General features: G+C 32.1%; 2 protein-coding genes and 1 pseudogene across 3 annotated transcripts; all 3 read left to right on the forward strand.

Moving 5' to 3' along the window:
- The first annotated feature begins 1,966 nt into the window (after positions 1-1,966).
- On the forward strand, positions 1,967-4,143 carry LOC129317234 (receptor-like protein 14). Its single transcript, XM_054961602.1, has 4 exons — positions 1,967-2,018; positions 2,809-3,008; positions 3,071-3,291; positions 3,471-4,143. The coding sequence occupies exons 1-4, from the start codon at positions 1,967-1,969 to the stop codon at positions 4,141-4,143; spliced, it is 1,146 nt and encodes a 381-aa protein (XP_054817577.1).
- A 6,612-nt stretch (positions 4,144-10,755) lies between these two features.
- On the forward strand, positions 10,756-13,114 carry LOC129317235 (receptor-like protein EIX2; annotated as a pseudogene).
- Positions 13,115-15,885: 2,771 nt separating this feature from the next.
- On the forward strand, positions 15,886-19,919 carry LOC129318688 (receptor-like protein EIX1). 2 transcript variants are annotated; one of them, XR_008595290.1, is made up of 3 exons: positions 15,886-16,192; positions 17,922-18,267; positions 19,712-19,919. XR_008595290.1 is itself a non-coding variant. In XM_054963588.1 (2 exons), exons 1-2 carry the CDS (start codon positions 15,910-15,912, stop codon positions 18,080-18,082), a joined length of 444 nt encoding a protein of 147 aa, XP_054819563.1. In that variant the 5' UTR covers positions 15,886-15,909; the 3' UTR covers positions 18,083-18,490. The 2 variants fall into 2 exon arrangements, 1 of the variants encoding a protein (XP_054819563.1); XM_054963588.1 differs by lacking the exon at positions 19,712-19,919 and having other exon boundaries at positions 17,922-18,490.
- The last annotated feature ends 2,576 nt before the right edge of the window (positions 19,920-22,495 follow it).

Below are 22,495 nucleotides of genomic sequence, written 5' to 3' on the forward strand. Positions count from 1 at the left end.
TGTGTCTCGCTAGTGTTATCTGCAAAATCATCACATTAAAGGCTCAACCTACATAAGGATCCAAATAAGGATCCAAAATAGTTTGGAATGGAGTGGGCTGGCAATGAACCCAGAATACCTACACTCTCCAGGATATTGGGTGGGAAACCAAAAAAAATATGAAACACCAAAGGTTGATCTAGTTGGCTTATAATCCAGGTTATAGGTTCAAATCTCATAATGATGTAAGGATCTTGTTAATGACTATAAGTAGGGGTGTTCATGATGCCTGATTACCCGATATGCCTGCCCGAACCAGATTATCTTTTGCCCAGCCCAGCCCAAAAAATAAAGCCTCAAATATTCTGTACATGTTTGGGCTAGGCAATGTGCGAATAAGGCCGGGCAGCGGGCAAGTCATGTAGCTCTGCCCATTTAGCCTAGCCTAATTTTCTATAATTTTTTCTTAATTTTTCTATTAATTTCTTGCAAACTTTTCTATGATTTCTTGTTAATTTTTTAGCAAACTTATACAATATTATTGTTAATTTTCTCATATTTTAGTTCCCATTTTGCTTAAAATTTTCATGTATGTTCTTGCAATTTTTTTATTTAGTTATGCATATTTTTTCTCTTCCATTCATGCAAGTTGGGAATTAGGAAGAGGCTTTTTGTGAATTGGAGCCTATTCTTTGAAATTGTTGTTTCTCGTATGATGCTCCAAGCTTTTGTTATTTTGAATTATATCTATTATTTTGGATTGAATTATGGATAATTTGATATTGTGCCAAGACTTGTGATAGTTTTAGATTTCAAGTTAGATGTTGAATTATAGATAATTGGATATTGTAGTTGTTATTGTAGATTCATGATTTATGATTTTATGAATGCTATTTTGAGTTGATGTATAGAGTTATTATTGTTGATTTGTGATAGTTTTATTTTGAAATGATGAGAAGGGTTGTGATTTTATGAGTAGAACAATTATTTGATGGGTTGGGCTACCCAAAGCTGCCTAACTAACTTTGCCCGGCCCAAACTAATAGGGCATTTTTGCTGGTAGGGTTGGGCATTGAGCTACATTTTGCAGCCCATTCATTCTTCGGGCTGGGTATCGAGTAGGGTACTGTCCAGCCCAACCCTACCCGTGTGCATCCTTAACTATAAGTATCTCTGTAATATCAAGTTTTAATGGAGTCATTTTTTATATTACTATTTGAGTGAGTTAAATTTAAATATTGTTGAATTTAATTGGAGGTAATTTTTAAAAACTTTTTTTTTTGCATTAACACAAACTTAAATTTAAAATTCCATGTTTGAGTGACCATATCCTCTATCATTGGGGTCAATTCCAGTTGGTGAGTAATGTCTCTAAATTATGAACAATGTGAGCCCTTTTGAACTTTGAGATTTTTGTTTAATTTTTATATTTTTTTATGAGAGAATAACAAATAGATTCATTTAAAATAAAAAAAATGATAATTTAATTTCACAAAATAAAACGATCACATTGAGATCCCAAAAATTTTTTTAAAAATTAATTTTTTCATGAAATTACTTCAATATCTTTTTGTGTGGGGTCCCTCTCCATTATAACGTAATTTCGATTTTTTTTAATAAAATTTTGCCATCATGTTCTCTCCACTATTTACCTTTTATCAGACTCACGCAGAGACATGAAAGGGGGGAAAGAAAAGAGAAGCCTTTGCATAGGGGTGTTTCTTTTTTTTTTTTAATAAAAATATTAAGATAATTTTACACATAAATTTACTTTTTTAAAAAAGTCTTTTAAAATTTTATTATGGTTATCACGTACATTTCGTGAGATAAAATTATTATTGTTTTAAAAAAATTTATCTGTCATTTCTCTCTTTTTCATTGACACAAAGCAATTCTATTTTTATTTATTTCATATTTATTCACCAAGTAAAATAAGATTCATATTTTGGAAAAATGAATAGTCTTTCGTTTCAAGGGAAAAAGGCAGATGGCCAATATCTATCGTCACATCAAACACAGTATTGTATTGAATGGGGGAGGTCCATGTGACCATGTATGATTCGTAGGTACCCTTATTGAACGCATTTTTTAAAAAATTATAAAATCAGCCCGGATTTTGATTAGCTATTTCAAGGACCACGTATACTTAAAATCTCAACAATAAAAATTAATAAGAATAATAATTAAATCCCAAAATATTAATTTAAGGACCGTCAGGTTTTTGACAAAAATTTTTTAAAAATAATTTGTAAATACAACTAGCTTTTTTAAATTAATGAAAAACTTACCATAATAATTATAAAGAATTTCTATATATTTTCAACCAAATCGGCCATCCAGCATTTTTTTTTTTTGGTATCGTTTATGTATAAATTCCATATTATCGCAACATTGATCCCCATATGCACATATGGACTCTATGCTAGACGCTAGTGAATGGAAAAAAGACAAACACGTATGATGACAAAAGCTAAGGTAGGTGAGAAATACAGATAAAAGCTTAATTCTAAAATTTAAAATTATAGAAATAAACTTTCAAATCTAGTCAAAGCAAACTTCATCAAAATTAAGGCCAACTATCGATGCTAAATAAAGTTAATAAAATCAAAGCTAATAACATAAAATCGTTTATAATATTGATTGACCGTCACCATTTAATTGAAAAAATATTTAATAATTACCTGGCATGTATAAATCTTTCTACAGACCTGACAAGTGTTCATTTCAAGATCACGGCTTGCTTTTTTGCATCCAATCAAGCATCCATGATTATGGCTAGTTTTACTTCACAAACTTCATTTGTTTTGTTGACATTGTTGTTATTTGCAGTGACATTCTATAAAAGTAACTGTTGCAATGACAAGGATCGAAGTTTACTGTTAATCTTCAAACAAGGCATTGTGGATCCTTGCAATGTCCTATCCTCTCTTGGTTCACTGAACAAGATTGTTGTAAATGGCGAGGAGTTGGGTGTGATCACAACACAGGCAGAGTCACAGCTCTCTTCCTGCAAAACGATAATGGTTCAGGTTCAGAATTCTTAAGAGGTGAAATCAACTTAGCTTCATTACTTACACTTGAATTTTTGGAGTTTCTGGTTTTGGCCTACAATGACTTTGAACGTTTAAGCACGCCATCTCTCGGTAATTCTATTGTTGCTCACAGTCACTTACCTGCAAACTTTTCAAAGCTTTCTGAATTGAGATTATCAAACAATATTCATCTTCACATCGATGATCTTCATTGGCTTTCTCAACTTTCTTCCCTGAAATCTCTCGATCTTAGTCGCACTCATCTTCCTATGGACACCAAGTGGGTTCAATCGTTGGCTTCGCTACCTCTGAAGACATTACATTTGCGAGATTGTCATTTGAACAGCTTCATCCTCTCTAACAAGAATGTCAATTTTAGCTCACTTTCATATCTTGATCTCAGTCTAAATGATTTTGGATATGGCCATATGGGTTGCCTGACTGGGTGTTCAATCTCAGCAAAGATTGCTACGGTCTTTATCTCAGACAATGCAACTTAAGAGGTTCAATTCCAGATTTTTCAGGCCATCGAGACTTGAATGCCTTAGATCTATCTAACAACAAACTTAAAGGATCACTGCCTGATTGGTTAGACCAACTTGACGACTTGCAAGGCCTTAATTTATCTACTAACTTGTTTCATGGCTCCTTTCCCTCCAATTTTGGAAACTTGTCAACTTCATCATATTTAGATGTTAGCTTCAATGATTTGAGTGGCACACTTCCAAAAAGCCTTGAGCAAACATCCTTTTTCCTTTTGGATTTGTCTCACAACTCATTTAGTGGAGATATCTCGAAGTTGCGATCAACAGGTTATTATGTATCTATGTCATTTAATAAATTCCAAGGACAGTTTCCCCGTATTTCGGGTAATGCCATTGTTCTAGATTTGGCTTACAACTCTTTCTCTGGATCTTTATCTTCTCTGCTACTATGTTACACAGAGAATGATACAAATTTACTTAACTATTTGGATATATCAAATAATTCTCCGACTGGAAAACTTCCAGATTGTTGGAGTAATTGGGCAAGATTGTCTAAGATATACTTAGGGATTAATATGTTTTTTGGTTGTAGTTCCTCCAACAATGGGTTCATCATTAGTTCAGCTAAGAGCACTATATTTGCATAATAATAGCTTCTTTGGAGATATTCCATGGACTTTCCAATATTGCACGTCTTTGGTTTTGATTAACCTTGAAGGAAACAATTTTTCTGGAAAAATACCAGAGTGGATTCATCAAAACATATCAGTTGTGAAATTGAAATCTAATCAATGCACAGGAAACATTCCTCCACAGCTATGTCGTCTCTCTAATTTAATTATATTGGATCTTGCAAATAACAAACTTTCTGAATTGATCCCTCCTTATTTCAACAACTTAACCAGCTTGGCTTCAAGACTTCTTCCTAATGCTATAATTGACCAATTTAATTATCTAACATCAGTTAACCTCTCAATTTAGGGGAGTTGAAAATATATAACCCTACATTTTATTAAGAAAAAATTAAAAAGTTAGGGGTCATGGTTCTTATTGATCCCCTCCTCTCTTCACCCCTAATAAGAAAGTTGATAGTAGCTAGCAAGTTGAAGGTAATGAGGATAATTTTTTGAAGTCAATGTATCTTGAAATGGGAGTTGAGTTTGCAATGGGATTTCGGATAGTTTGCTGTCTTTGTTTTTCAACAGAACATGGAGGCATACTTTTTCAATTCTTTAATTGCATGGTAGACTGAACTATGTTATCATGGCTATAAAACTTCAAAGATTCCACTAATTTGGAATAAACTTCATCTCAAGTGGGTTATGAAGGTTTTTCCCCTTTATTTAAATTCAAAGTTCTCTTTGGATTGTGAATATGTTTATTATGTAATGACATTTAAAATTGAGTTAGCAGTTAACTCATATCATTCATGTTCATATATTTCATAGCAATATGAGGCTTCTAATTGAAGCACTTTTTTGAGATTCCCAGTGGAATCTATTTGGTGAATTTGTCAACTTCGTCCAACATTCTCATGCTAATGTGTGATCAAATATATAAGAAACTTTATTAACAAATTTTTTCTCACCATATCAAAAAAATCTCCACTTCTGCATGATGTATAAACAAATTTAATTTAGAATCAATTTAATTCAATACTGGCGTTTTCTTAAAAAAGGGAAAAAAAAGAAGAAGAACATCAGTTAATTACTTGACATTTTACTCAAATTACTTAATGATTATCTTTCCAAAATAACTGTTATGGATTACCTGTATTTAAAGGCAGTGAGCACTTTGAATTGAATCCAATCATCTATTTGTCAGCTTGATCGGCCTTGGAAGTCAAAAATTTGGGCTGGGCCCAGTGAAAATTTTAAAAAAACATGTAACTTGCTTGTTACACGTGATTTGCTTTCATAGGAGAAAACAAGAAATATGAAATCAAACATTTTAGGGAAAATTGCACTAAAGGATCGCTGGAACACATTAATTACAAAAAAGGATTAGAGCATAAATTTACTCTGAAACCCTTGACATCTGATCTGACATGAAGATTGAAAGAGAAAATGCAGAGATAACCTTCCTGAATTTCATCTAATAAAAATATTGTTTTGACAAGTAACTATTATAATGGTTTTAAAAAGTACAAGTGTAGGAAACATTAAATGTAATGTTATTTGGATTAAATATAGCTGTGGGCCAAACCCACCTTAAGTTTTTATAAGAGAACTAGTTAATAAAAAAGAAAAAAAAACCACGGTATTCATAAAATTCTCTTAACGAAGGTCTTGCTTAAACAAAAATTTAAATTAATTTAAAATAGATTGGGTGAGTAATGAACCTAACATACTTAAATGCTTTAAGATACAAGATGTGAAAGCAGAAAAAAAAAATACATCACTTCAAAAAAAATGAAGAAGTGGAGGAACTTAGAAATTATGGTTCTATATATTATATAAATAGCCAAGTGTAACTCAAAAAATCTGACCATCATAAACAATATAGTAATTACAATGACACCACACCCACTAAACAGCACCAACTTTTTTTTTTATTTAATATAAACTGGATACTTCATTCAACCAATAAAAATTCCCACAATACAAATAACTCAAAACCAGAGAAACAACTTACCAACAGAACAAAAAACCAAAATCCACCACAAAAAAAAAAACAGCATCAAACTTTCACATCCCGAAACATTTGAATACTTGAAGTTGCAGTACTGGAGTTTGACACAGACATCATCGACCAAAAAGCCAGAGTAATTAAAGAGGGTGAAGATGATTAATTAAAGCTTAGCCAAATTCCATATAGATCACGGCATTCCAAAGATATCGAGTCCATGTAAATTATTTGTAGATGCCATTATTTTTGAACCCATTTTTTGAAATTATATAAAGTCAGCCCTGATTTTGATTAATAAACCTTTTAAAGGTCCAGATACGGAAAATCTTATCTTACTAATAAAAATTAGGGACAATGACAGCTGCATTTAATTTAACGACAGTTAGTTTCTGACAATTTTTTTAAGAAATAATTTACAAACTTAAGTAGCCAGTTTTTTAAGTTAATTAAAAAACTTATCATAATAATTATAAAGCATTTCTATATATTTTCAAACAAACTGGCTATCTAGCATTATTGTTTATTGTATTGTTTATATATAAATTCCCTATTATCGCTACATTGATCGCCATATGCACATATGGACTCTCTGTTAGTGAAGGACGGAAAAAAGACATCATGTATGATGACAAAACGCTAATGCCGGAAAAATATATAGATAAAAGGTTCGTTCTAAAAATTTAAGTTATAGAATAAACTTTTAAATTAGTCAAAGTAAACATCGTCTAAATTAAGACAAACTATAGAGATAAATAAATTTAATTTAATTAATCAGTATTTTTTTTGGCTGAATTAAAAAAGCACGTTCTTACAAATAAATAAAACCAAAGTAAATGACATAAAATCATTTATAATATTGAGCGGCACCATTTAATTTTTTTTTTAAATAATCAGTTGGCATTTATAATCTTTCTAGAGATCTAACAAGTCTTCATTATCCAGATCACGACTGATCATAGAACTCAAGAATTACAACCAAATTTCTTAATACTTGAGTGTAATTCGTAATTGAAATGTAAAGATAATACTGCTATAATTTAAATATATCAAATTATATATTAAAAAAGGATACATTTGTATTTATAAAAACATGAAATGTGATTTGTGAATTAAGAATTTTATTTATAAATTGTTGAAATTGCAGTTGTAAGTAAATAGTAAATATAACTTTAGTCTATTATTTATAGAATATGAAATATGATTTGTGAATTACAAATTTCTATTTGTAAATTATGATGTTGCAGTTGTAAGTTAAAGATAAATATGACTTCAATCTATTATTTATAAAAAATAAAATATAATTGTGAATTAAAATTTTTTACTATTATATTATGAAGTTAAAATTATAAGTGAATGGTAAATATGCCTTTAGTTTATTAGTTTTTTTTTTATATTCTAGTGTGTAGGGACATGAAAGTCTTTTCACCTAAAAGCTTAATTACATTCAGATCTTAATGGATAGTATCTTCTCAAATTCATGAAACCTGTTTGTAAATAAATTCCTTGTACAAAACCTATATGTAATTTTTCCTGTGTTACTGAAAGGTGGAAGAAACGTATACCATGACAAACGCTTGAGTAGTAATATATTATTTTCTTCAGGGCCACGAAAAGATAAAAGAAATTAGTTTCAAATATGTTGAATTATAAAATTATGGAAATTAAGATTTAAAATTGAGTCAAATTAATTATAGAGAAAAAACTAATTTAATCCATATGTTAAACTAGATGAAATCCACATTTAAAAAATAAACAAAAAGACATGACATTCTTAATTACATCATGACAATAACAACGATTTAGAAAATGAGACTTGCAAATAAATGCACGAAGACTTTGACAAGTCCTCTCTTCGTTCTTATAAATAAGATGTTTTTAATTGAATTTGGAACAGGGAGCGACCGCTTGAGAATTGGGAGAGGAGAGACAAGCAAGAGCAACGGAAGAATGTCATATTTTAACTTAAAACTTCAATGCTCAAGTTTATGAGTTCTTTCTCTTTATTGTATATTAGTTATTAAGCCCAATTTTATTCAATGTGAGACTTTCAACATCATCTTTCAGGACTTAATTTCAAAGTTTTGATGCACGGAGTTACAATGGGAATCCATAACTTCGTGGAGTTCCTCTTCAAAAGAAATGCACAATACATGAGAAAGCAAATATACTAAGCAAGTTGAAGGAAATAATGAAGATGACATTTTTTATTTTAAAGTCATCATATCTTGGAATGGGAGGTGAATTTGTAGTAGGATACTGGATAGTTTGCGGTTCTTTGTTTTTCAACAAAACATGGAGGCATAGTTAATTTTAATTTTTTAATGACATGGTAGACCGAATAATCTATGTTATTGTGCCTATAAGTATTCGAAGATTCTATTAATTAGTAATAAGCTTCAACTCAGGTCGGTAATCAAGGTTTTTTTCCCCCAGCCTTTATTTAAATTCAAAGTTCTCTGTGGATAGTGATATGTTTATTATGTGATGACATTTGAAATTGAATTAGCAATTAACTCATATCATTCCTGTTCATAATTCATAGTGACAGGTAGTTTTTGATTGAAGTACTTTTGAGACTCCCAAGCTGCAAATGCTTTATTGGTTTGGCTCTTTGATCGATGATGTCTGTGTCAAGCTCAAATGTTGTAACTTCAAGTATTCAAACGTTTTTGGATGTGAAAGTCAAGCCGGTGATGTTTTGTCGGGTGTGTTGTGTCATTTGTAATTACTATATTGTTTGTGTTGTTCAGATTTTATGAGATATAATTGGCTGTTTATATAATTTATAGAACCATAATTTTTGCAGTACTCCCCATGAATGGTAAATAAGACAGATCAAGTCAGTACATTCATGATCCATAAAAACAAATCACTTGACACCAGGGACTGGACGGATCTAGATTATGTTGTGTGTGTGTCAAAAGTGTGTGTGTCAAAAGTTTCACATTGCTTAAATGAAACACTCTTATAGTATATAAATACTAAGGAATGAAGTAGGCTAATAAAATGGGCTTGGATGAGAAGTGGGTTCGCGTGCATGAAAACAGGTCAACTCAAGACAATCACAGTTGAAATCAATAAAATTTTAGCTGTTTAAATTTAATTTGAAGCCTTGGCAGTTTCTGGACATTAAACCACTCCTGAAAACCAATTATGTGAGCTAATTTCTTAAACGCCCTTGTCTACCAATAGCTCCAGATTAATGGTGTTTTATATGTGTGTAATCGAAGCATTAATCCATTGATTATGAGCCAACATTCATGTCTCCATCTTCGGGCTATATATAGTCATAGGTGCGGACAAATCAATTCCCCAGCCTCTTGAGCTTTCAGGCAATTCTCTCCTCCTTCTAGCTTTTGCTGTATTGTTCATTTGAGTTTATTTTTAGTTTTGCTATTTTGATCCCTTGTTCCTGCAAGAAGTGCTTGTTAATCTTGAGGAACTGCCGGTCTGTAGTCCTAGTGTGCTAGAATAGTTCTTAAAGATAGTGTTTTTTCAAGCATGACTCAAGCAGCTCGTGGTTCACATCCATATTACCAATACCGCCAATAGATTATGCATATGGGGAGGCTAAATTCTAAATTAAAAAGTTATGGGGAGCTATGGAATTAATTTTCTCCTTATTTACAAGAAAATCAGTGCTAATTACAAATTAAGACCACCAACTAATTAATCTGGTTTCAGTTCTTTAAATTTCAGCTATTTTTCAAAGTGTTTTAACTAAGTCCAGCCAAAATTTTACACTTCCAAACCCCAACCAAGCAATAAACTTAAACAAGATCATTAACTAAATGAGTTAATTATATTGAAGGAAGCAACAACTAATTGGTCAACTTTCATAACAAAGGGAATTAGTTGTCATGACTTTAATTTGAGGAACCACAAATTAAATTAAATAAAACCGTTATTGATAATGAAAGAATTCTACAAAATTATTTGTAATAGTTCCAAAAATTATTTTCGGTCAATAATATTATTTAATGTTATTGTTGGAAGGCCACTTTCAGCAGCATAATTAAAGTCTCCATTAAAAACCATTTTTTAAAGTGTGCAAAAGTACAGAGTCTAATAAAATAAAATTTTAAATTTAATTTGTGTAAAACCACCAAATATAGAGTATAGAATATGTTCTTTTGATTGTTTATGGGGGTAAATAAAATTAGTGCACTTGAGGGAAATTGTGCGAGAGGTTGATTTCAATTTCAAACATTGATTGGCATTAACATTTCAAATATTATCAAATCTATTGTGGATTTAGTAGTTGGGAAGTTGCTGGGTTTGCATGATGAAGTTTAATTTCTTGAAAAGGATTGAAACTAGAGAAAAAATAAGCACCCCACAACTTTGGTAATTGCTTTTGAAAATAAAGTTTGACAAAGTTAGGGACATCATTTTCATCAAAGAAAATTGAGAACAAAAGATAAGGAAGGAAGCTCCTATGTTGGTTCCTTTCATTAATGAGCATACTATGCACATTCTCCCCATTTAGTGTGTGTATAAAAAAATTTTATGTAATCAAAAAAGCAACTTCACTCATGGACCTTGCTAGCTAGAGAAATAACAAGCCTTCACTTACTGAAACTCTTTTGAAACTCTTTCCTTTAACTTGTAATCAAGCAACCATCACGATTATGGTTGGTTTTGTGCCACAAACTTCAAATGTTTTGTTGATGTTGCTACTTGCAGTGACATTCAACAAAAGCTTCTGTTGCTATAAGAAGGATCAAAGTTTGTTGTTAATCTTCAAACAAGGCACTAAAGATCCTTCCAGCCGCCTCTCCTCATGGTCTACTCAGCAAGATTGTTGTTCACGAGAAGGAGTTGAGTGTTCTAGTGACACTGGCAAAGTCACAAGTCTTCTCCTGGAAAATGCACGTCAGAAGAGTCCAGAATCCTTGAGAGGTGAAATCAACTTATCTTCTTTACTTGAACTTGAATTTCTGGAATTCTTGGACTTGAGCTACAATGACTTTGAACGCTTAACCACGCCATCTATCAATACTTCTGTTGCAACTTATGGTCATTTGCTAGCAAATTTTTCTAAGCTTTTTGAACTGAGTTTATCATACAATGTTCATCTTTACATTGATAATTTTCAATGGCTTTCTCAACTTCCTTCGCTGACATATCTTGATCTCAATGGCATTCATCTTCGTAAAGAAATGAATTAGGTTCAACATTTTGCTTCATTACCTCTTGAGGAATTACATTTGGAAGATTGCTATTTGACAAGCTTCAATATTCCATCTGTTGAGAATGTCAATTTTAGCTCTCTGTCACTTCTTTCTCTTAGTCAAAATGATTTTAGATATGGATTACCTAAATGGTTGTTCAATCTTAGTAAGGCCTTATCCTATCTTCATCTCAAACAGTGCAATTTAAGCGGTCAAGTTCCAGATTTTTAGGTTATCAAAACCTGCATACCTTAGATTTGTCTATCAACAAACTCAAGGGATCAGTGCCAGACTGGTTAGGCCAACACGACCACTTACATCATCTTATTCTATCTAATAACTTGCTTGACAACATTTCTTCAAGTCTAGGAAGCTCACCAACTTTAACAGTTTTAGATCTTAGCTTCAATCACTTGGGTGGTACACTTCCAAAAAGCCTTGTAACAACCAACTTGCTTTTGGATTTGTCTCACAACTCAATTGGTGGAGATATCTCAAACTTGTTGCTAACCAATACATTCATATTTATGTCATTTAATAAGTTCAAAGGACAACTTCCTCGTATATCAACTACCGTCAATACCTTGGATTTGTCTCACAACTCTTTCTCTAGATCTTTGTCTTCTTTGTTGTGTTACAATGAGGATGAACAAGCTAGCAGCTTGGAGTACTTGGATATATCAAATAATTTTTTATCAAAAGAACTTCCCAATTGTTGGAACAATTATCCATACTTGTCTTATATATACTTAGGGAGTAATAAGTTATCTGGTGAAGTTCAACCAATTATGGGTTCATTAGTTGAGCTCAAGTTACTGGATTTAAATAACAATAGCTTTTATGGGGATATACCATGGACTCTCTAAAATTGCACATCTTTGTTGGTCATTAATCTAGAAAGAAACAATTTTTATAGGAATATACCAACATGGATGCCAAAAAGCATATCAGTTGTGAACTTGAGATCCAATCAATTTTCAGGCAACATTCCTTCACAGATATGCAGCCTCTCTAATTTGATTGTGTTAGATCTCTCGAATAATGAACTTTCAGGATCAATCCCTTATTGTCTATCTAATCTAACCAGCATGATTTCGGGACTTTCAAACACTTTTTTTCATGAAAATGATGCTGGGTGGTCTCCCATTGATAGATGGTTTTGAAATTCCACTTAAATTCAAAACTAATCTGCATACAAAGGGTCAGCAATTAGAGTATAGGGAAAACCTAAGACTTATGTAGATTATTGACCTTTCAGCTAACAAACTTCGTGGAGAAATTCCCGTCCAACTGTTTGGGCTTAAAGAGTTACAATCCTTGAACTTGTCCTACAATGATTTGCTAGGAGAGATATCAGAGAGAATTGGGGAGATGAAAAATATAGAGTCTCTTGACTTCTCCCATAACAATCTTCATGGGAATATTCCTCAGAGCATGTCTAGTCTATCTTTCTTAAGTCATTTGAATCTATCATACAATGATTTCAAAGGACAAATTCCACTAGCGACTCAACTTCAAAGTTTTGATGCATGGAGTAACATCGAGAATCCAGAGCTTTGTGGAGCTCCTCTTCAAAAGAATTGCATAGTACATGAGAAAGTAGACAATAGCCTGTAAGTTGAAGGAAACAATGAAGATGACACTTTTTTGAAGTCACTATATCGGAATGGGAGTTGGATTTGCAGTGGGATTTTGGATAATTTGTGGTTCTTTATTTTTCAACAGAGCGTGGAGGCATACTTATTTTTGGTTCTTTAATGGCATGGTAGACCGAATATATGTTATTGTGGCTATAAAGCTTTGAAGATTCCACTAATATTAGGAATAAGCTTCAACTCAGGTCAATTCTAAAGGTTTTTTCCGCTTTATTTGAAATTGAGTTAGCAGTTAACTCATATCATTCCTGTTCATATTTCATAGTAACAGGTAGTTTCTAATTGAAGTACTTTCGAGACTCCCAAGTTCCAAATGCTCTGCTAGTTTGGGTCTTTGGTCGATGATGTCTGTGTCAAGCTCTAGTGTTGCAAACTTTAAGTATTCAAATGTTTTGGGATGTGAAAATCCGGTGATGTTTTGTTGGGAGTGTTGTGTCACCGTAATTACAATATTGTTTGTGTACATTGTTCAGATTTTGTGAGCTTTATACTTGACTTGGCTATTTATATAATATATAGAACCATAATTTTTACAGTTCTCCCCATGAATGATAAATAAAACAGAGATCAGATCAGTAAATTCATGATCCATAAAGATAAATCACTTGACAACCAGGGACGGATCTAGATTATGCGTGCAGGGAGGCCAATTTCAATTTTTTTACAAAAAAAATATGGGGATGGAATTAATTTTCCCCTCATTTGCAAGACAAGTATTGCTAATTACAAGGAAAATTGAAACCACCAACTAATCTGGTTTCAATTTTTTCAAGTTTCAGCAATTTTTCAGAAATTTTTAACTTAGCCCAGCCCAAATTTTACACTTTCGTGCCCAATCAAGTAATTAACAAGAATAATGATCGAATTTCAAAGTTCATACATCTTTGAGATTTTTTAGCCAAAGAAGAAAAAAAAAAAAATCATTAAGCAATTGATTGGGGGAAAATGTCAGTAATCAACATACGTTTTCTTCTTTTATAAATCATGGGTTGGAGATTTTAAATGGGAACTAAAATATTTGTTAATATAATTTATTATATCCCTCTACTACTCCTTTATTATTATTAATTTTTTTTTTGGCAAAGCGATATATTGATTTCCTTTTCTTCCTATTAATCACCCGTCTTCTAGAAATTTAAGGGCCCAAAATTATACTTTAGTCCAAATAACATTACAATTAATATTTCACAAACTCATACTTTTTAAAACTATTATAATAGTTACTTGTCATTTTTTTATATGTATGCTTGTCAAAATAATATTTCCATTAGATGAAATCCAGGAAGGTTATTTCCATCTTTTCTCTTTCAATTTTCATGTCAGATCAGACGTTAGGAGCTTCAGAATAAATTTTGTTCTAGCTGTCCTTTAGTACAATTTTCCTTAAATGTTTGATTCCATATTTCTTGCTTTCTCGTGGTAAAAAATAAAATAAAATAAATATTTTCTTGCTTTCTCGTTTGAAAGCAAATCACATATAACAAGCAAGCTGCAGGTTTTCGGCTTTGAAGCTATTTTTAAAACTTTTCAATGGGCCCAGCCCAAATTTTCCACATCCAAACCCAATCAAGCCAACAAATAGATGATTGGATTCAGTCCAAAGTAACCAACAAATAAAAATTGAGTCCAACAAAATGAACTAATTTCTTATAATATAATAAATCAAAATTTAAAACTCTATTAAAAGAAGTGCTCACATTTAACGTTTACTTATACCTCAAATAAAATTACTTTTAATAAAAGGATACTAATAGATAACCAAAAAAAAAAAAGTTGAAGTACTCACTTCCTACAAATACAAGAAATCTATAATAATTATTTAAACAAGATAATCATTAAGTAATTCGAGTAAAATGTCAAGTAATTAACTTGTGTTGTGTTCTTGTTTCCCTTTTTAAGAAAACGTAGCATTAAATTAAATTGGTTCTAAATTAAATTTATTTATACATCATGCAGAAGTGGAGACTTTTTATCTGGTGAGAAATATATTAGTTAAAATATTTTCTTATATTCCTGATCATACATTAGCACGAGAATGTTGCGCGAAGTTGGCAAGTTCAGAATTTACCAAACAGATTCCACTGGGAATACAGATCCAGAAAAGCCAGAGTAAAAGATGATGAAGATGATCAATTAAAGCTTAGCCAAATTCCATATAGATCAAGGCATTCCAAAGATATTGAGTCCATGTAAATGATTTGTAGATTCCTTTTTTGACGCATCTTTTGAAATTATAAATTCATTCCTGATTTTGATTAACTTTTTAAAGGTTCAGCTGCCGAAAATCTTACAATACTAATAAAACTTAGGGCAAATAATTTGTAAAATATTAATTATTATTTTTTATATATAAAATAACAGTCGGTTTCTGACAAAATTTTTTTTTGAAAAATAATTTGTAAACATAAGCAGTTTTTTAATTTAATTAAAAACTTGTCATAATAATTATAAAGCATTTCTATATATTTTCCAAAAAAAAAAACCGGCCATCTAAAATTATTGTTTATTGTATTGTTTGTATTTAAATTCCATATAATCACACCATTGATCACCATATGCACACATGGCCTCTATGTCAGTGAAGGAAGGAAAAAAGACAATGTGTACGGCGACAAATGCTAAGGCCGGGGGAAAATACAGATAAAAGATGACTTCTAAAATTTTAAATTAAAGAAATAAGCTTTCAAATTTAGTCAACACAAACTTCATCCAAATTAAAACAAACTATAGAGATAAATAAAGTTAATTTAATCAGTATTTTTTGGCTTAATTAAAAAAAACACGTTCTTACAAATAAATATAAACAAAGCAAAGCACATAAAATCATATATAATATTGAACTGCACCACTTAACAAAATATTTAATAATTACATGACCTATATAAATCTTTCTAAAGACCAAACAAGCCTTCATTTCCAGATCACGGCTTGCTTTTTGCATCAAAACCTAGCATCCATGGTCATGGCTAGTTTCACTTCACAAATTTCATTAGCTTTGTTGATGTTGTTATTTGCAGTGACATTCGATAAAAGCAATTGTTGCAATGACAAGGATCGAATTTTACTGTTAATCTTCAAACAAGGGGTCATGGATCCTTCCAATCTCCTATCTTCATGGTCCACTAAACAAGATTGCTGTCAATGGCTAGGAGTTGAGTGTGATCGCAACACAAGCAGAGTCAAAACCCTTGTTCTGCCACCGCCAGACGGAAATCTAAATGGTTCAGAATTCTTGAGAGGTGAAATCAACTTATCTTCATTACTTGCACTTGAATTTCTGGAATCCTTGGACTTAAGCTACAATGACTTTGAACGTTTAAGCACACCGTCTATGAATAACTCTGATGTTGCTCACAGTCACTTACCTGCAAACTTTTCAAAGCTTTCTGAATTGAGCTTATCAAATAATATTCATCTTCACATTGATGATCTTCGTTGGCTTTCTCAACTTTCTTCCTTGACAACTCTCGATCTCGAAAGCGTTCATCTTCCCCTGGAAACAAGTTGGGTTCAATCATTGGCTTCGCTACCTCTGAAGCGATTATATTTGCGAGATTGTCATTTGAATAGCTTCATCTTATCTAGCAAGAATGTCAATTTTAGCTCAGTTTCAGTTCTTGATCTCAGTCTAAATGATTTTAGATATGGATTGCCTGACTGGTTGTTCAATCTCAGCAAAGATTGCGACCGTCTTTATCTCAAACAGTGCAACTTAAGAGGTCCAATTCCAGATTTTTCAGTTTATCGAAACCTGCTTTACTTAGATCTGTCTAGCAACAATCTCCAAAGAACAATACCTGATTGGTTAGGCCAACTTGAACATTTACATAGTCTTCATCTATCTAATAACTCGTTTCATGGCTTCTTTCCTTCTAATCTCGGAAACTCATCAGCTTTATCAAGTTTTGATATTAGCTTCAATAACTCGAGTGGGACACTTCCAAAGAGCCTTGAACAAACAGCCTTCATGCTTTTGGATCTGTCTCACAACTCATTTAATGGAGATATCTCAAAGTTGTTATTAAAAGGGTATTTTATATCCATGTCATTTAATAAATTTGAAGGACAGCTTCCCCGTATTTCATCTAATGTCATTGTTTTAGATTTGGCTCACAACTCTTTCTCTGGATCTTTATCTTCTCTACTATGTGACGCACAAAGTGGTAACAATTTTCTGTAATATTAGATATATCAAATAATTTTCTCACCGGAGAACTTCCAGACTGTTGGAGCAATTGGGCAAACTTGTCCTATATATACTTAGGGAGTAACATGTTTTCAGGTGGAGTTCCTCCAACAATGGGTTCATCATTACTTTTGCTAAGTACACTAGATTTACATAATAATGGCTTCTTTGGAGATATACCACAGAATTTCCAATATTGCATGTCTTTGGTATTGATTAATCTTGAAGGAAAAATATTTTCTGGAAAAATACCAGAGTGGACGCAACAAAACATGTCAGTTGTGAAATTGAGATCCAATCAATTCATTGGAAGCATTCCACCACAACTATGTAGCCTCTCTAATTTAATTGTATTTGGATCTTGCTGACAACCAGCTTTCTGGATTGATCCCTCCTTGTCTCAACAACTTAACTAGCTTTAATCACCAGAGCTAATGATCTAAGAGTAGAGGTCGGTCTCCCAATCTCTTATGAATACAGAGCTGGATTGTACACAAAGGGTCAGTTATTAGAGTATGAGAGAAGCCTAAAACTTGTGCGAAACATTGACCTTCCAGCTAACAAATTATCTGGTGAAATTCCTGTTCAATTATTGGACTTGCACAAATTACAATCCTTGAACTTGTCTCATAATTGATAGGAAAGATACCAGAGCAAATGGGAGGTTTGAAAGACCTAGAGTCTCTTGATTTCTCCCACAACAGACTTCATGGGAATATTCCTCAAAGTATGGCAAGTTTGTCTTTTCTAAGTTATTTGAATATGTCATACAACAATTTCAGGGGACAAATTCCATTGGGGACACAACTTTAAAGCTTTGAAGCTTGGAGCTACGCTGGTAATCCTGAACTTTGTGGAGCTCCTCTTCAAAATAACTGCACAATACAAGAAAATCCAAACAATACGAAGCAAGTTGAAGAAAACGATGATGACACTTTTTTGAAGTCGTTGTATCTTGGAATCGGACTTGGATTTGCTGTAGGTTTCTGGATAGTCTGTGGCTCTGTGCTCCTCATTGGAAAATGGAGGCATGCTTATTTTCGTTTCTTTACTGGCTTGGTTGATCGAATCTATGTTACTATGGCTATAAAGCTTCGAAGACTTCGCTAAATTGGGAATAAGTTCCAGGTAAGGCCAGATACACAGCACTTTTTTATTTAAATTCAAGGTTTTCTTTTTATAATATTTCTTGTTTCTAAGAAGAATTGTCATTATTGTGTCGATTTCCTTCCATTTGTTGCTTGATAAATCAAGTGCAAAACAATTTATATAATGCTATGATCAGTTAGAGTATTCGGCCCAAAAAAGTATGCGAAGATGAGTATAATTTTAACGAAATGAAACAAGGATCACTTGTATATTTTAAAAAATATGCAAATACAAACAAGTAATTTAGAATAAGACCATTTTAACTTAAATTAAGACTTATCAAATTATATATTTAGCAATTTAAGATGGTCCAAATTAATTTTACATTTGATTGTTCCATTGTTTTTTTTTTAGAGCTACGTTTGACTAAGTGAATTTGAAAGATTATATAATTAATAAATAGTAAAGTAATAATTTTTTATTCTATTTCTTCTGCTTTTTATTTTTAAAGTTTTGACTTTCAACCATATGGAGAGAGAAACAATTTTTATTTTAAAGTTTTCATCTAATATAATTTGACATTTAAAATATAATTTAAGATAGCTAGGGAGCAAGGTACTAGTATCAAGATTCAAGGCCATAGATAAATTTCTTTTGAGCTATATCTTATAATTTATGAGCGATTTTGCATTTAATCATGTGATATGCGAGTTGGAGTATGCCAATTGAATTTGGTGGTGATGTGTGCTATATGTATAGATATGTTTTTGAAGTGGTAAAAAATGGTGAAAGTCATAATTTATTATTTTGTATATGTCTATAATTTATTTATATTTACCTTTTAAGCTATCTTTATTTTCTTTATAAATTTTAATTCAGTCATTCATTTAATAATTTTTGTTTATTTTTATTTTCCAAACGATCCTTTATTTTGCACTTCATCATATGGTACCGAATAAAAGAAACGATTTATACATAATTTTTTTTATATTTTTGTTATTAGACTTCACATTCAAAATATGACAAGTGTATCATTCCCCAAGAATAATAAAAATCTATTTTTTTAATATAATTGTGCATAGTTATATGACCCAGAATTAAACAACAAACTTATATCATGTCATTTTGAAATATTACTCATATATTTGTCATTCATGTTTTAATTAAACAAAAACATAGCATTAAAATATGCATATATTGGAGACATCAAATATTTTTAATTATTAATATTGCGGCACTGATTGTGATATCGATGTTCATACTTATGTGGTGACAGCTCTAGAGGTATGTACAAATAACATAATGTATAGTACGTGTGTATATTTGAAACTCAGGAATTTTTATCCAATTACTTTGATGTATCCTATTATTTTCATTTCATAAATTGAAGTATTGTTCAATTATTCATTCAAATTAAATGCTCCAAAGCCAACTCTAATATGACTTTTTTCAATCACATAATTTGTCATTTATGTGCCAATAGGTAGTTGATTGAAGGGCTTTCATATGTTCTAGAAGTATCACTGGTTACCCTCTTTAATTGATGGAAGCTTGGATCGTGTTTCAATGTGGCAGCTTCCTTTTAAGTACTCAAATGTTATAGGCTGTGGAAGTTTGGGATCAAGTTTTGTAATTTGTGTGTTTGCCATTCTTTTTGAAGAATGATTATCTAATTGAATTAAATTCCAACACTGTCGGCCTAATTGAAAATCTCTACTCTTAACAACGTGTCTTTCATTCTAATTACCATATCGTTTGTGTTGTGATACATACTAGGTGAAATACATTTGATTTGGCTGCTTATATGAATTTGTTGTGTGTTTAAAATTACGTTGGCATGAATAATCAAAACCACTTTTTTTTTTTTTTTGCAACAAGAAAATAATTTCATTCAAACCAGCAACAAAACAAGAAGCAGCAACAGAGTCTCAGTAACAGCAAACGACAGCAGCAAGAAAAACCAGCAACAGCCAAAGGAAAACAACTAAAATAAAAAACAAAACAAAGGAACCCAAACCAAGGACAACGATTTCCAGCCAGAGAGAGCACAAAGAACACCCAATAGTTCAAGCACTTATCCCAGAAGGCAGCCAAACACACCAACCAACAGCAACCATCTGAAGTCTTGAGATTCACTCATAACAACGAAGGCTAAGAGCTTTGCCAAGATTAACATAATCTACTAGAGCCAAGTAAATCCCTTCTGGACAAAAAGAAACACTAAGCATAGCTTGCACCAGTGGAGAGACAGATCCTTCCATAACCCTTACAACTCTTTCAACAAAAGCAAAAATAATTCGCTTATATCCCTGAGGAACCCACCTCAAGCCATCCTTAATTTTTCCACCAAAAATACCAAGTGGATTACCCAAAATACAACAAAGATGGAGCTGGACCAGATAATCAACATTACCCCTATCTGAAAGAGCTGCCACATAGATACACCAGAAAGTAGAAGCAAAAGGCTCCAACAAGAATAAAGATTAGAAACCATTACATACCAAGTCATACAAGGGTAGACCAAGAAAGCCATCTCCAACATAGCCACCTCTAGAATGAAACAAGAACCCGCATGCACCAAGCAATCAGTCCACCAATAAACCAAATTAACATTCTCAATACAAAACAAATCAAGGCTTCCATCTAGATCAATAATACATTCCCAGAATATGATCACAAAGAATATAAAATAAATGGAAACAAAAACATTATACCACCAGGAAACGAGATCATAGCTTTGAGTAAATGGATGCACTAATCTCAATAAAGTGATTCCCAAATAATACTCCCTTCCAACCAACTCTGGTCTCGTCCCCTGCCAATCACTGATGTCTTCATCATGCCAGGCGAGGAATCCGATTTCATCAATTGATTAAACCGAAGACTGATCCACATTGCTTCAAATCAAATCATACCTTTCAAAGCCCAACTCCTCCTCAGATTTGGCCAGTACTGCTTCGGGCAGCACCTATTGTAGATCATCTTCCCTTCCAGAGCACTCAAGGAACCACCATAGTCTCTTTGCACCGAGCCAAAACCAATCGAAGAAACCATTCTACATTTGTTGTTAGCCAAACACCTTCAATTCACATCTCCCAATTTCAAGACCCGTTCCCAAATCTCCATCCTCTCGCCCTGAATTCCTCCACACCCATACCCTAATCCACACAGACACCAACCCACATCTCCATGACAGCCACCCGCTCACGCTCGCCATGAAACAAAGAGAAGAACAAACCCGCCGATCGCAAGAGAAACTCTCCAAGATGAGGGAGGGGGGACCCGGCACAGCACGCCTCCGCAAGGGTGAAGAAAACTCCAAGAGAGAAAAGGAGATGATAGTGAGGAATATCACAATTTATTAATCAAAAGCACGTTTTATTAAAAGAAATTCAAAAGTTTCTTCGATCAAAACCACATTTGAACACTTTAAACGTGTTTGTAAACATGTACTTGGTATACAAATGTCCAATTTTTAGACACTTTTGAAACATCTTATTATCATCGATCTCATAAACTATTCAATATATATGATCATGATTTGTAGTAGAGTAAAGCGATAAAAATATTGATCAAATAAAAGAGCATTCAATATTTTAAAGTTAAAAAAAAGACAAAAATATCATTATATTATTAAAATTAGTGTAAAAATAATCAAACCATTAACTTACCCTAATATTCATTAATTTTCGGTGTTAAATACTGATTATGTTTGTCATAATATTTGTTGACGTAGACTAAAAAAAAGATAAAAATATTCACAAAGTCATCAATTAGAAATATCCAGTAGTTTAAAGTGAAAAAAAATAAAAATATTTATAATATTATTTTAATAGGTGTAATTATGATTAATCTATCAAAATTTATGCCATATGATTTTCTTCTATCGTCATGTATTTCATCTTGTCTACAAAACTTAAACTTTAACATAATAAAATAAGTTGTATGCGATTAAAGATTGAAAATAAAAAGGTTGGCAAAGAATCCAAACACTTCATGCAAGATGTTGTCCCTACTTGTAATGCCTTGGTGGCTATGCACACCTACTACTTTGCCAATTCCTTCATGTTGCTTTGTGTTGTGACAGTGAACTCTATATTGAGATCATTTTTTTTGTTTATTATAAGAAGCAAAGATACAATAAAGAAATCTAATTAAGAGAAACAAGTTCAACTAATCTGGGAGAGTAAGCACTTAAAAAAAAACCTATTCCAAGCATCTAAAGCTGAAGAATGTATTGAGATCAGTTACGGAGTCATTTGCTGCG

This window comes from Prosopis cineraria, unplaced genomic scaffold (genome assembly GCF_029017545.1).
Source record: "Prosopis cineraria cultivar Desert tree isolate PC_DT_omini unplaced genomic scaffold, ASM2901754v1 PC8, whole genome shotgun sequence".
In the NCBI taxonomy this organism is placed as follows: domain Eukaryota; kingdom Viridiplantae; phylum Streptophyta; class Magnoliopsida; order Fabales; family Fabaceae; genus Prosopis; species Prosopis cineraria.

Coding starts and splice junctions, on each gene's coding strand:
- LOC129317234 (XM_054961602.1), top strand. CDS start 1,967: ATGGCCAATATCTATCGTCACATCAAACACAGTATTGTATTGAATGGG. Junction 2,019..2,808: donor TATTGTATTGAATGGGGGAG/GTCCATGTGACC, acceptor TGTTATTTGCAG/TGACATTCTATAAAAGTAAC. Junction 3,292..3,470: donor CATCTTCCTATGGACACCAA/GTGGGTTCAATC, acceptor GTTCAATCTCAG/CAAAGATTGCTACGGTCTTT.
- LOC129318688 (XM_054963588.1), top strand. CDS start 15,910: ATGGTCATGGCTAGTTTCACTTCACAAATTTCATTAGCTTTGTTGATG. Junction 16,193..17,921: donor TGGTTCAGAATTCTTGAGAG/GTGAAATCAACT, acceptor CAACAATTTCAG/GGGACAAATTCCATTGGGGA.